The 15,738-nt window shown below is 32.8% G+C and overlaps 1 protein-coding gene across 1 annotated transcript; it reads left to right on the top strand.

The window, feature by feature from the left end:
- The first annotated feature begins 141 nt into the window (after positions 1–141).
- LOC140054805 (solute carrier organic anion transporter family member 4A1-like) lies at positions 142–6,414 on the top strand. Its single transcript, XM_072099899.1, has 9 exons — positions 142–865; positions 1,310–1,412; positions 1,934–2,055; positions 2,189–2,449; positions 2,549–2,747; positions 3,414–3,564; positions 3,922–4,094; positions 4,709–4,773; positions 6,098–6,414. Exons 1-9 carry the CDS (start codon positions 142–144, stop codon positions 6,412–6,414), a joined length of 2,115 nt encoding a protein of 704 aa, XP_071956000.1.
- The last annotated feature ends 9,324 nt before the right edge of the window (positions 6,415–15,738 follow it).

The raw sequence follows: 15,738 nt of genomic DNA, 5'->3' as shown, positions 1-15,738 counted from the left end.
GAAGGCATAAATACATCAATACAGTTCGTCCATCAAAACACCGGAGGTTAATTGCACACATTGGGTCGTCAACTAATTGTTTCGTATGGTGTGTTCTATTTTATAAAATGACCAAATAATTAATTAATTGAAATTATAGATATGACCGCACCATACGATACGCAAGACACGGATATTGAAGATATCTCAGTAAATGCTCATGGATCAACGGATTTTGCAAAACCACCAATGAATGATGAGGAGGAGCCGTCAACGTCTACAGGAAAGGACAAAAGCCCAGAGAAGGAATGTGAGCATACCTCTGAGAATGAAGAATTGAGCTGGGGATGGTTCAGGTGTCGTCCACCTTGGCTTCAAGGATTTAATAACGCAAAGTGGTTGCTTTTTTCATTATGTTTGTTTACTGCCGTTCAGGGAATGGTGATCAATGGTTTTACAAACGTTAGTTATACAACGATTGAGAGACGTTTTGAGATGCCAAGTAGAAATGCAGGATTCATTGCGAGTTCATATGACCTTGCATGCGCAGTTCTTGTACTGTTTGTAACTTATGTTGGAGGAAGGGGTCACAAACCGCAATGGCTTGCAATAGGATTATTGATAATGGGTACAGGATCGTTTATTTTTGCACTACCTCACTTTACTACAGGCAAGTATGAGCCAGTGGTTGGAACGGAATCGGTTCTATGTGGAGATCCGTACGAACAAGATTGTGATCAGAACACAGACTCAAAGCTTTCAAACTATATCTACGTGTTTATTTTTGCGCAGCTTTTGCATGGTACTGGAGCTGTGCCCTTATATACTCTAGGAACAGCATTGATGGATGAGAGCGTAACAGCAAGACAATCAGGTCTTTATTTAGGTGAGATTATGAAATGAATTGGTAATTCAAAATAAACATCTTGACAAACAAATGTGTTATTATATTTAGTTTGGGTACGCCCAGGTAATCATAACAAATGGTTAATTTCGCTAACAATGGTCGTCGCAAAACATTATATCAACCACTAGGCCTATTCGTTAAAAATAGTAATGAAAACTATTCTTAAGGTATCTACCGGTCATCAAAATCAATGATTGATCATCGTCGGTCTGTCTCACTTTGTAATGCATATCTCACTTTTGTAATAACTTTTTATTTATTTAATGTGTCATACGATAAGTTTGTTACAAATGCGACAGACATAAAAAAAAATACTACAATTATTACAAATATGACATGGGAATACATATAACCAACGATTATTACAAACAGCAGATTTACCGGTGGTACTAATCATCAATTATTATTTCTATTGGTTTACAGGAATATTTTATGGTTCTAGTATCATAGGACCATCCATTGGATACCTTATCGGAGGGTACACACTCGGATTTTATACAGACTTCAACCGAAATAGTGATGAAGAGTTAGTTTGCACAATGTCAAGATAATACATTTATCCACAACATGATCATCGCTATCGCCATCAACCAAAAATCATCAACAATAAAATCATCTAATTATCATATTCGTATTATTTAATATTGAATATCATCATAACTAATCGTAGACATCATAAATAAATTAAATAACTGTATAATACAAAGAACGTAGCGCATCTTATATAAATATGATTTTGCAAAACAAAAATAAATAGGCCGGCACCACATTGAATACAACGGGAATTCTCTGTTTACGTTACGTTCCTTGTTATTGTTTTTTGTATATTAACGATATAATAATCATAACAGTAATATTTATTTATTTCAACAATATGAGGGTCGTCCATTCACCCAAAGCTGATAACTAGACCCTCAGAAAACAGTACAATCGTTGGGGTAAATCATTGCATTTGTTCAAATGATCGATTCTCATGGTTTTGTTACTAAATGAGAAAATGTACTATAATGAAATTTGTCTAATAAATTTGTAAACATATTGTTGCAGTCTTGAAATTGAACCTGGAGACCCGGCTTGGGTTGGTGCCTGGTGGATTGGTTTCCTACTTGGAGGTGTGTTGGCTTTCCTTGCGGCCTTACCATTAAGTGGTTTTCCTAGAGAGTTGCCGAGTAAGTTTAGTTCTTAGTGTTACACTTATAGCAGTAACACATATTTATGAATAATGTCAAACCATTGTTGCAATGGAATTAATTATTAATTTGGTAATTTTAATGACAGTATAATATATTCTCTCTTCTGAAGCAACTGAAAAAATCCGGGCTGAAAAGGTATCTGAAGCACATGCAGATAGTAAGGAAGAAGAAACTACCCGTGAAGGATTTGGTTCATCTGCAAAAGATTTTCCAAAAGCAATCAAGTATCTTGTTACCAATCCTACTTTCATGTTTAATACCATAGCAGCTTGCTCTGAAGGTCTGGTTCTTAGTGGCTTTGCAACATTCATGCCAAAGTTTGTCGAAAACCAATTTGTTCAGACAGCCGGTAGAGCAGCAGCACTTGTAGGTAGGTACCTACCACTAACACCACCGGAAAAAGAGGTATAAACAAGTTCACCTAATATACGATTTAAATACATACATATTTTTGAACATTTTCTTCCAGGTATAGCTGCCGTTCCAGCTGCAGGAGGTGGTACCGTGTTTGGTGGATATTTAGTCAAGAGATTGAACCTAAAAGTCCCTGGAAAACTTAAATTCTGCATGCTCAATACAACGGCAACTATCTTAATTGCATTTATGTTACTTATTTCTTGTCCCCAAGAACTTGTAGCTGGAATCAATCAATCATATTATGGCAATGGGTAAAATACACAGTTTGTAATATTAACAGCCTAATGTCAGCAAGACAAGTCCTTATGTAAATCATAGAAAACATATTATTTGAATAATGATGTACTTAAAGTATGTTTCTTAAAACATTAATTATTATGGGTATCTACGACAAACATGTTCAACCCTCCACACATAACGGGACATCAGTATCCATCAGTAGCCAAAACTGGGTTATACTGCTCCATCTGATGTTTATTTGTGGAATCGCTTGTAAGCGAACACCTCCCATACTACCTGTGTGTTATTTAATAAGTGAATAAGTTTGTTATCGTTTTCCGGAACGGTTAATTGACAACGAATACAATTTCTAGAAAAAAACACTGAGATTCGTATTTCTGAACCACCATATTTTTAGCGCCAAATGCCTTACAATAACTATATGTAAATACAATATCTAATTCAGATTTTAAAAGACAAGTTTCTAACATTAACATGAATGGTAAATTACTGGAACAAATTTCCCATAATAGGACATCTTTTCCGGATCTGAAGTTATATGTTTCCAATAGTATTTTTAATATAATGCGTACTAAAATATAACTTATTTATCGGTATTTTAGATCTTTCCTACAAAAATAAAACTGTCCATAAGTATTTAATGGATTTCAATAGTTATTAATGAACTTTTTCTACAGAACGCTCATGAAAGACCAATCTAATCTAACTGCATCTTGCAACGTTAACTGCGGGTGTATTGTAGATAGCTTCTCCCCAGTTTGTGGAAGCAATGGTATTGAATATTTCGATCCTTGCCATGCTGGATGTAAAACGTCGATTGATGAAAAGGTACGTTTATATAATATATACAAATGAATCAAAACAATTTTCTCGGGCTTAATATGCATGATTTTACGGTATACTGTATATAACTTTTTTAAAATAAATAAATATATATAATACTATCAAATTTGTACTAAATGGTCAATACGTGCATCTAAAATTAGATGTAAAGCGTAAAGCATAACACAAATAGTCACTGCTGCTCTTTTTTCAACTATAGGCCTACGAGACTATCTATCTATTAGGCAGCAATAACCGGTAAACCGTCTTTAAACTATACAACTAACTGTACTAATATAATGCCATTAAATAAGATAACTGAATTGTCAGTGTATGCATTGTGTGCTATTTTACAACCTGTAGACATTTGGCGAATGTTCGTGTGTTGCTTTGACAACAGGTTCTATCGATCTTGAAGTGAATGTAGGAAAGTGTGCATCAGATTGCAATGCATTGCCATGGTTCATGCTAGGTTTTTTTGTTATTATGGTATTTAACTTTTTTTCAAGTATTCCAGCAACATCAACGACGTTAAGGTTCGTAACTTTAATATTTAATACTTGATTCTTATCAATCAAATTAATTCATTATTGTCAAATAATAGACAATCATATAAAGAATTGGACGATGTGAAATAAGAATTAGTTACTAAATAAACCACTTTTGCTTAATTATATTATTAAAACTAACGTTAAGTCTGAAATGCATTTTATTTGCAAAATGTATTGTCAGTGGTTCTTTTAATCCCGACGTCCTAACCTAGTTTCAAACTTAGTATCAACCTGTCGGTAGGACGTTCTTGAAATTGGGGGTCCCAGGGTGATATGTGAATTTTGTGACCGACCTTACCAGCTGGTGATCTACACCCCCCCCCCCCACACACACACACGGACTAAGGTTAGCAAATTTCCCAGCACTCCAATAACCACTTTTTATAACTTGTTATTTTTACCTAGTCGTAATGAATGTGGAATAATACACACACAAATCAATATGGTGCTAATAGATTTCTTTAAACAAAATTATACGATTTAAATGAGATTTAATGTCATTGTCTTTTGTAAACTTTTTTTTTGCAATTCAGTTTATACCGCAATAAAATTAAGTTATGATTATTGATAATTTGTTACATACATCTGTTTACTTCCAGATGTATACCTGAAAACCAGCGTTCTTTTGGTATGGGAGTTCAATGGATATTTGCTCGGATATTTGGTACGTGAACTTCCTTATAGACGATATGCGGACCGTTTTCCTGGTTTTAACTTAATTTAATTTAGTATAGGGCTAAACCAATCTATTGTTTTTAAGTATACCAATTTGCTTATTGTTCAAATAGAAGCGTAGAGGATGCTACTTTGTGTCTCTTACAACCAATCTATGAGCACTTAGATAAGATCATTGTTTATTGACTACAGTTCCGCTTTCAATACTATTCGGCCAAGTGTACTATTGAGGAAGCTGATGAAAATGAATGAAAATCCTTATTTATGTTCATGGATAAGCAATTACTGGTAGAAGTCAACGAGTTACGGTTAACAATTTTTATACAAATTATATTGACTCTAATACTGGAACACCGCAAGGATGTGTGTTATCCCCACTTTTATTTTCAATATATGTTAGTGATTTAAGATGTAATGTTAATTCATGTAACATTATCAAGTTTGCGGATGACATGTGTTTGACTGGTCTTATTACAGGAGACGATGAATTTGTATATAGATAAGAAGTAACAAGGGTTTTAGATTGGTGTAATACTAATTATTTGTGTATTAATTCTAAAAAAATCAAAGAGCTTATATTTGACTTCAGAAAAAATGTTAATCACATTCCACTTGTTATTGACGGAAATTATGTTGAAAATCCAGAGTCTCATAAATATTTAGGGGTTTGGATAGATACTAATCTAAGTTGGGATACACATACGTGCAAAGTGTATGTTAAAGGTGTTCAATGACTGTATTCCTTAAGGAAGTTGAAACAATATAGTATAGGCCGTGATTGATCCTTTATTTCTTTTTTATCAAAGTGTTATTCAATGTTTTAAGCTGTTTGGGTAAATGGTCCAACAAAGAAAAATTTGAGTAAGTTAAACAGAATAGTTAGGAATGCAAGCAAAATTACTGGTGTCGAAATTAAAGGTATCACACAAATGTGTAATGATGGAATGATATCTAAATTAAATAGTATTTTAGCTGATGAATCTCATATTTTCAATAATAAGTTAGCAGTTACCAGATCTGGAAGATTAACAACAATTTCAGTAAAAACAAATAGACATACATTTTCATTCTTACCTAGCGCTATTAGACTATACAACAGTGAGTTTCAAAGATAGGTCATTAGGTCTGTTGTATTTGTTGTTGTTGTTAGTTCCAAGTTGATCACGAATGTAAATATTATGTATGTATTGTTTTTCTTGTGTTTTTCTGCCAAGAAAACAATTATCATTATACTATGTATGTATGAATGACTTAATAAATCGAATCTGATCTGATCTGATCTGATATTCTCTATACATTTGTTTGTATTACAGGTACAATTCCTGGCCCAATCCTGTTCGGTCTTGCTATTGATGCTAGTTGTCTGATGTGGCAGTATGATTGTGGTAACAAGGGGTCTTGTTGGCTATACAGTAACACAGACATGGGTCGCAACTTGCTACTTATTGGTCTGGCATTTAAACTAGTCAGTTTAGCAGCATTTACGTCATCGTTGCTACTTTATAAACCTCCTCCTGATACAGATGATTATGAAGACACTCCAAACGTTTTGAAAGATACGGAAACCTTGGTTTCAAATAGTTATGGAAATGAGAAGTCTGTTGAACTATATAGTTTTAAACATAACTAGCCAAAATAATTAGTGTTTTATTTTTTGTTTACTTCTATTACTATGTTATTTCTAATTATACAAAGAATTAAATCAACAATTAAAGTTTTATTAACCTGAAAACATCAAAAATGAAGGTGAATAAATTATTTTCATATAATATATAAAAATTATAAATGTCATACTGAAATAGTTGTGGACTGCTTTTTACTAAGGCGTATTAACCGTCAAGCAATACATTTGAAAAGTATATTCTAGCTATTAAATATTGTTTATAACCTAAAATTGTAAGTTAACAAATAAAAACAACTATTGACGGAGATAGAAAATCATTGTATGATTGTATGCGGGTATATTATCATCATAAACAGTATGTACACATCTCGAAAACACCTCTACTCAACTAAATTCGTTTTAATTCGACAAAATCAGTAAACAGGTTTCTACAAAATATTTTAATCAATTTTGCCTTTAATATGTAAAACATATCTACTAACGTGCATTTTCAAATCTATTTTAATTCTATCTTTATGTATTCAAAAGAAAATAAAACAGCATAAAATCATGTTGTTCACAACTTCAATAGGCCTAAACTCTCCACTGTTTGTATGAGTAACTTCTTAACACACATGTGTGCAATAAAGGCAATCATAAATACTCAGGTTGCATGATAATATTCATGGTATTGTAACTAATTTTTTAATGGAATACTAATTAACCGACTATTTCAGTATTTGTTCAAAATTCTGGAATTTAAATTTGAGCTATCCTATTTTAACGCGTATCTTATGTTTATTAATTGGATCGGCGGATCGGATTTTAGTAAAATTCACATTCTCTGTTTAAATTTAAATGTTGTTAGTATTGGTGTTGGTACACGAATTCGATTGATTAAATTATTGAACTACAACTACACAACGTGTCACTAATAGGCATACACTGTCTAGAAAATTCGAATAAAAGAATGTTGGACTAAATGCTTTAAAATAAATCTTTGTCTGTTCTTCCTTTTATATCTCTTTTTTGAAACTATACTGTATAAAATTCCTCAAGATTGTGAGTACATTCTTATTAGTGACATGAATATTAACTATTCAGACAACGGCTCTGTTCTCTTGATATAAGTAAAAGGTAAAGATAAAGTCGAAACCTAAGCTAATGCTAACGGCCGTGGTGCCCATCTCCATTTATTTAGCGTTTGGGCCAGACTCCACTAAGTGTGTATGTTTGTTGGGGGTACGCCACTCCTCCCGCACAAACGAGTCTGATTTACCTTCCCATTACTTTTTACATACCGGTACCCATTTCTATCATCTGGGTGGGGAGGAACAACGTGGATAAAGAATCTTGTTCAACGGCTCAACACTGCAGTGGCTTGAACCGGCAACCTCTTGATTGCAAGAAGTCCAATACTCTAACTACTGTGCCACAGTGCTGCACACTTAATAAGTACGATGAATTTATTCAATGGTCAACTAATAAACTAATAATACAAGCACAAGTGTTGCTTCTAACTTGGCAATACTATCGTTACTAATCATTTAAATTCGTTTTTTACAAGTGCTGCTGCTCCAAACTAATAGTACTACTAACAGTATTAAGACATTTTAACAATTTAACAATCGAATTTGAACGGTACTGGTATGAGAGAAAGAGATTAGATAAAGAAGGAACTAGAGGGCACTCCGAAAGTGCATACCTCCACCTACAGTATAATTTCCCTACACTAGAAGGTTCGCTCGCGCACCCTCTAATGGGTGTACCCGAATGGTTCTCGAAAACATGACCAATGCCTCTGGAAATTGAAACCCGGGTGGCACCTATGCATATGACTGATGAGTAATGCATATTTTTTTTGTGATGCATCTTGTTAATTTTGGAACAAAAAGATCAAATAACAACTTTCGTAGCCTACTTATATATCGGTCGTAGTATTTGTTTGTTTGTTTGTTTTATTCGGTACTCAATACAACAAAAATACCAGGATGACCCATAAAGCTGAAACAGCTTAATTCCAATGGGGTCCTTTAAACAAGCAAGTTAGATAATAATGTGTACATTATAAATGCATATTAATACAATAAACAGAAACATCCATATACAAAATACAATCATCAGCATGGTTAATGCACAATACCAAAGTGAACCTTTAACGCACGTTTATATTCAATTAATTTTTGTATACTCTTGATATCGGAAGGTAGATCATTCCAGTCTTAAATAGCATTATAATAAAATGTTTTAGAGGCTTGGCCTTTAATATTTGGAATTACAAAGTTTACATTGGATTTCCTTGTACTATTAGTTCAGAAATCTTTGTAAAATGTTCATTAAGATAAGGAGCGTCAATATCGTGGTATATTTTGAAAGCGTGGATTAGTCTAATATACTTAACTCTATCACTTATTTTCAGGTATCCAGTAACGGAAAGTTCGGCCTGACCAACATGTGCCCTAGGGGCGAGATCGAGAATAAATCTCACAATTTTGTTTTGTGTTACTTGAAGCTTATTTTTCAGGACAGTACTGATACCACAATACCAGGACGAGACAGCATAATCAAGAATACTTTGAATTAACGCCGTGCATAACAGCTTACGACTTTGCATGTCCAAACAGCTAGCTTGTCTGTACATGAACTTTAATCTGGAATTTGCTTTTTTAATTATATTGTTAACATATTCTTCATTAGACACACAATTATCTATTTGTAAACCAAGGTATTTAATGGAATTGCAACTATGGATGGTATGTTCATTATAGAGGACTTCGAATTGTTCGATATTCTTTAATTTCTTTTTGGATCCAAAAATGATGCACTCCGTTTTTTGTGGGTGCATGGACAATTTATTTTCAACCAACCAGTTATTGCATACTTCCATATTATGCCCTAGGTTATTAGAAATATATACTGGGTCACGATGGGCCACCAACATTGCGCTATCATCAGCGTATAATAACAATTTACAGTAATTCTCAATGCATATTGACATATCATTAATGTAACATATAAACAGAAGCGGACCTAATATGCTACCTTGTGGAACTTCATGTGTACAACGTTTGGGTTCTGAACAAGTTCCATCGATACAAACAATCTGTCTTCTATTAGATAAATAAGACCGGAACCATTCTACCGACCCAACCCCCATAGCTTCTAATTTTTTACACAGAATAGAATGGTCGACTGTGTCGAAGGCTTTTTGCAGGTCAAGCATGACCATGCCAACATAATTGCCTTTTGAAATCTGTGTTCTAATAAAATCGTTTAAGTGAATGAGGATTGAGTCGGTAGAGAAGGTTCTTCTGAAACCACTTTGAAATTCATAAAGTAACTTATTTTCAAACAAGTACTTTTCGAGTTGATCATAAACCACTCTTTCTAAGAGTTTAGACATGCTACTTAAAATACTAATGGGTCTGTAGTTTCTCACATTATCTTTCGAACCTTTCTTGTGAAGAGGCAAAACCTTCGCCGTTTTCATATCACTTGGAACTACTTTTTTACTTATAGATTGGTTTACAATATAGGTTACAGGCTTCTTAAGGATAATTGCGCCATCTTTTAAGAATCTGGCTGGAAGATTATCGAGTCCTGGTCCTTTATTAGCGTTTAGTTTGTTTAGTTCATGAAATATGGTCTCTTCATTAACTTCGGACAGTATAAACTTATTCGGCAGTACATTTCTAGAATTATAAAAAGATTTAAAATGCTCAGAATTAGTATCAAAAATATAATTATTGCACATAGGCAGTTCGGATACAAGGTCAGATGCAATATTTGTAAAATAGTCATTAAAGTAATTAGATATAGTACAATTATTAAAACATGCGTTACCATCAATATCTAAAAAAAAATGTTTACATTCTTTCCTCTTAGTACTATAGCCAATGTCCTTAAGGTATTTCCATAGCTTTTTAGGATTATTTCTGTTTTCTTTAATTTTTTTAAGATAGAAGTTAGACTTAGCGGTTTTTATATCACGTTGGACCTTATTTCTTAGTGTGCAATATTGTTTATAAAGTTGAGGATCCCTATTTTTATTAAATTTATTTAATAGTTTATTTCTATTCTTTATGTTTTCTAGAATGTCAGAGGAGAACCACGGTTCTGTTTTGTGTTTAATTCTTACTTCTTTGACAGGGGCAACTTTATCAATAATATTAGTCAATGTTTCTTTGAAATGATTCTAGGCAAAATTAACATCAGGAATACTTTCAATTCCATTACATGAATCAGGAAATATTAAAACGAATTGATGCTGCATCAATATCGGCCTCCCTTTTTTCCAATCATGGCGTAGTCTAAGAGTAAAAAAAGTCTTAATCCAATAAATGTTATAACGAGACTCGGAATATTATAGCTAATTGACAAGGCACTGATCTGATATCTGATCTGTCGACAATAAAATGTTCAAGGATTATGGTCTGGAATATCTAAAAAATATAGTATATCGTACAATGAACTTTATCCGATGTTATCTAATTCGTTCCTCTCTAATTATTTATTTCTCCACACTGGTTCTTTTATTTTATTTAGATCAGCTCCACCTATGGATTGAATTTCCATAAGGTAATTTGTAGTGATGATATTTTTTGTAAGAGAATCACCTAGTACTTTACCGACATTAAGTCTCTCCTCTTCTCTGGGTAACTGTTTTCATGCTTAATGTCTTCAACTATGCTGTTCTTACATCCATGATAGTGGTAAGATTATTTAACCAAGTAAATTTCACGTGTGTAATGCAGATCTTTCCAAGCTGGTCTAACTTCTTTAGTTTACCGGTAATTGGCATAGCGAATTTCTTTATTTTGACAGAAATGAACTGTCAAAGTCGAATAAAAGATGTAAAGAATTTTAATCTTACCAATTTTAACTTACATAATTTCCTTTTTCAAAAAAATGAAAATGTTCGTAAAAAAATCGGAACTGTAGGAATATTCTGTTTATACAAACGTAAAATACATCAGTATACAATATGTTTTTAAATGAAATAAAATTCAGGTTACATCTCAACATTTTCACAAATGAAGAGAAGGGCATTAAAAAACAAATACTTAAAAATTAAAAATTAAAAGAGGCTTGGTTAAAAGGAAAATGATTTAGTTAAAATAGGAAACGAGAAAATTGTGAACATTATTAACTAAATTATGTATGTGTATAAACTTTGTAAAATGGAGAATATATATTTGTTATATTTTATTATGCTATAAAAAAGCTAATTCACATAAAACAAATTCTATTCTGTATGATGTATAGAAAAAATGTGCATGCAAATAATTTAAGAAAAAAAAGTGAATATTTAGTGTAGAAAAGAATTAAAATTATAATAGAAAATGAATATAATGAATGGAAGAGATATCAGTTAGACACTGATAGTATACTAACCCTATTATATTTAGACTGTATAGTTTATGCATATGAGAATAAATGTGGGACCCCCCCCACCCCCCCCAACAAAGAGAAAAAAAATATAGACAACATAACAGAAAACAACACCATATACATGGCTGCAGTCGCGTGCTTTAGTTAGTGTTTACCGACCAACCGTCCTACCAACTGACCGACATAGACGTGAGCTGTAGAGTTACGTTGCACGCGACTAAAAAACGTCCCAGTTTAAAGATACATAAACAAGTTAAGCCATGAAGCTTTAGAGATTGTTTATCAGTTCGGTCATAAATTAATTACAATGGTTCTCGAATATATAAAGCTTCGAAATATTTACACATTGCATTACAGAACCTAATCCACTAACAAACCATTATCATGCTTTTAAATCCTAGCCAAAATTAGTTTGGGTACGGAAAGGAATGGGACAAACAGTTCAATTTAACATACTCAATTAGTAGGCCTAATGACTTTCAATTGCTGGCACAATTTAGTACGGAAAGTATGAACCCATGGTCTGAAGCACTGAGAAAAAGATTACGCGCGACTTACTGACATTTGTCCTTTATACAAATACGAATACAATTTGTCCTTGAATAAAACCTACGTCTTTACGTATACGTACGCAATTGCAATTGTCCAGATGGCTCTCGAATAACAGGAAATTATCAAAATATAAACAGAGCGAAAGAGTACAAACGCGATGTAATTCTGTAGCCAAATATTGTCACCATCAGAATTTTAAAATGAAAACTGTAGGCCTTGACTACTGCATTTTGTTTATTGCATGGTATTGGCCTAGATTGCAACTCTTTGGCGCAATCTAGCTAACTGTTTGTATTTGGAACTAGACATAGGCCTACATAACAGTAATCCAACGAGTTAACAACCACACACCACAAGTAACAATGGTATACATGACCTTGTAGTGTCGTGTACGCGCACAACATACAACATCGAATCGAATATCGATTAGGAACTATACGTACATATAATAGTAAACCAACGAGAAAAACCAAACATTACAAGTAGCAATGGCATGTATTACCATGACCTTGTGGTATCGTGTACGCGCACAAAAAAACATCGAATCGAACATCAGCTTGGAACAATACGTATATAAAAGTAAGCCAACGAGTTAACAACCAAACACTACAAGTAGCAATAGTATATAATGACCTTGATCTTGTTGTCTCAGCCTACATTTAAAATTACAAAATCAGCAAGGATAGTAGGCCAAGGCCTTCTAGGCTTACTAGTAAACCCTATGATTTGCCGACAATGATATAGGCCTAGTAGATGAGTGGAAATAGATGAAAAATAGGCGTTGAGTCAAACAAATTGCAACAGTTTGTTTTTTTGCTTAAATATGCTCAACTATATGTAGATATTATCATATCCAAAATCTACCCTGATCTGCCCATTATAAATTACCTGATTTGCATAAAATCAAAATGGCTGCCATTTTACAACTTTGATCCCAATTATCTCTTAAACCATAAAGAATTTGGTATAAGAATGTATTGAACACAAATATAAACATGACCCCAAAGATTCAGAATAATATATTTGATTTGTCTTTGGGGTCAAGGTCAAAGGTCATTTCAGTTTGACATCTAAAATATGCTAATTATCTCTTAATCCATTAGGTATTTTGAATAAGAATGTATAAGTACAAATATAAACATGACCCTTAAGATTCAGAATAGCACATTTGATTTTTAATCTTACCCTGGGGTCACTGGGTCAAAGGTCACAATATAAAAAAATTCTAATTATCCTAGTCTTACTACTACTAAAAACATAGCATATACAGTACAGACATTGCAGCAGATTGATGTCTGCACACTGCGCCCACCCAGAGATTACTAGGTCAATTTTGAAAAAATTGTTTATTTATAAATATTATAACTACTAAATTTACATAGTATCAGTAGGTCATTTACTTTATACCATACAGTATAGCTTATTTTGACATTTACTTTTACATTTAGGCATACCTACTTTAGTAGACCTACGAAGCTTATAACCTTACATTTCTGAAACATTGGTCACAAAAATGTCTAAATAATTCTTGGGTCGGACTCGATCGTCAATGGAGTTACTTTTTAAGATGTTTTTGCCATACTTTGGACAATTCTCGGTTCTCTGAGAATTCAGTAAAATTACGTCAGAGTAGACCAATAAACTTAGCTTTCTGATAATTAGTAATTTATCATCATCTATAATTTTTTTTTTATCAAATTATCTACAGTTAAACTAAGCAACAACAGTTGCAAAGAACTAGTTTTGTTAAAGTATACTTTAGTAAGTATCACAATGACTTACTGTCTTACTGTATTCATTACATTCTCAATTGAAGCATCATTTTGCTAATAAAAGTATTAATAAATACTGTTACTTAATCCTAATATATACTGATACTTTAAAATGTTTGTGTTTAGATAAATTTTAACATACACTAAGGGTATTTAAATATGAATACAAACTACACTTGTTTTTAATGGCTGGATTTTATTTAATTTTCATCCATCTCAAACTTAAAAATTTAGGGTGTTACGAAAGATTCTAATTTTTTTTTAATGTATCTTTATATTTGTGTCATTTGAGAGCAGAGGACTCGTTCTTATACTAAAGTAAACTATAGACACTTGTTCTAAAGATTTTTAGTTCACATAGTCTCTGTATTCTTAATACTGCACCCACTTTGGTTAGTACAACTTAACTTTTCCCAATGTTAGGGTCAGGTTTTACTGTTTCAAGTGGTCGGTAACTGCTTGAACCACATGACCTCCATTTTCACAGTTACAAATTTTGTAAGGGTAAAGGTGTTTCCACACTTTCCCATAATTTCAGTTTAAACACTTCACACAACCAGCCAGGATTGACAGTTTTTGTGTGACATATTTTAGCATAGTGTACTATAATCTAAAAAAAACCCAAATATAATAAATGTAATTCCTTACAATTAAAACACCTTTCCTAATAGTCTGATCCCTGAAGTTAACTCAAATCAGATTTTCAAAATAGATATGAGTTGTTCATAAGTACATCCCCAACCAAATTGAAATGAATTCACTTCATAATTAGAGTATTTTATATTGTAAGATAATGACATTTTATCTTGACCCAATACAAATCAAATGCAAATCATAAGAACATATTATTTTTTTTTTTATTTATTTATTCGGTATATAAAAATATATTACAAAACGACAGTCAAGGACTGAAATGAAATGTATTACAAATGACTAAAAATTAGTTAAAATTGCTATAAAAATAGAAACATCTTAATAAAATTAGATATCGTACCATACAATTAAAAACATACATGAATAAAAAACCTTAAAACATTCACTTATTACATATCTAAAAAAGAGCTAGTGGTGCCTATTAATTATATCCACCATGGTGGGAACTGGAGACGACCTAAGTCTGCTGGTTTTACAATGAGGTACTTCAAGAAAGCGGTTGACTCTGAGAGACCGAGCTGGCTTATGAAGAGGGGGAAGTATTTCTCTAAACAGCTCGGATTTTAATAAGCCTTCCCCGAAAGACAACACAAGTTTGTTTCTTCTCTCTACAAGAGTAGGTAAACCAGTAACAGACAATGCATGATCATAGCACAAATAGTTGTTACCTAGCATGATACGCAATGCTCTCTTTTGTACCTTTTCAATAGACTTGGACATGTCCTTAGTGATAGCGCCATGCCAAACAGGGGCAGCATATTCTAAAATAGGTCTTATATACGCCATATAAACAGTCAACAGATCATTAATTAAGATTCCTGCTTTCTTCAAAATGCACAAGGAAAATAAACGTCTAGAAGCTCTAGACACAATATTATTAGTGTTAAGTTCCCATTTCAGGTCATTTTGAATGATTACACCAAGAAGCGTCATGTGATCAACTACTTGTAAAATGGAACCACTCAGACTAAAAGAAGGCGAT

Source organism: Antedon mediterranea, chromosome 7 (genome assembly GCF_964355755.1).
Source record: "Antedon mediterranea chromosome 7, ecAntMedi1.1, whole genome shotgun sequence".
Taxonomy (NCBI): domain Eukaryota; kingdom Metazoa; phylum Echinodermata; class Crinoidea; order Comatulida; family Antedonidae; genus Antedon; species Antedon mediterranea.
The sequence above is the reverse complement of the archived record's forward strand: the minus strand, read 5'-3'. Positions and strand labels throughout refer to the sequence as shown.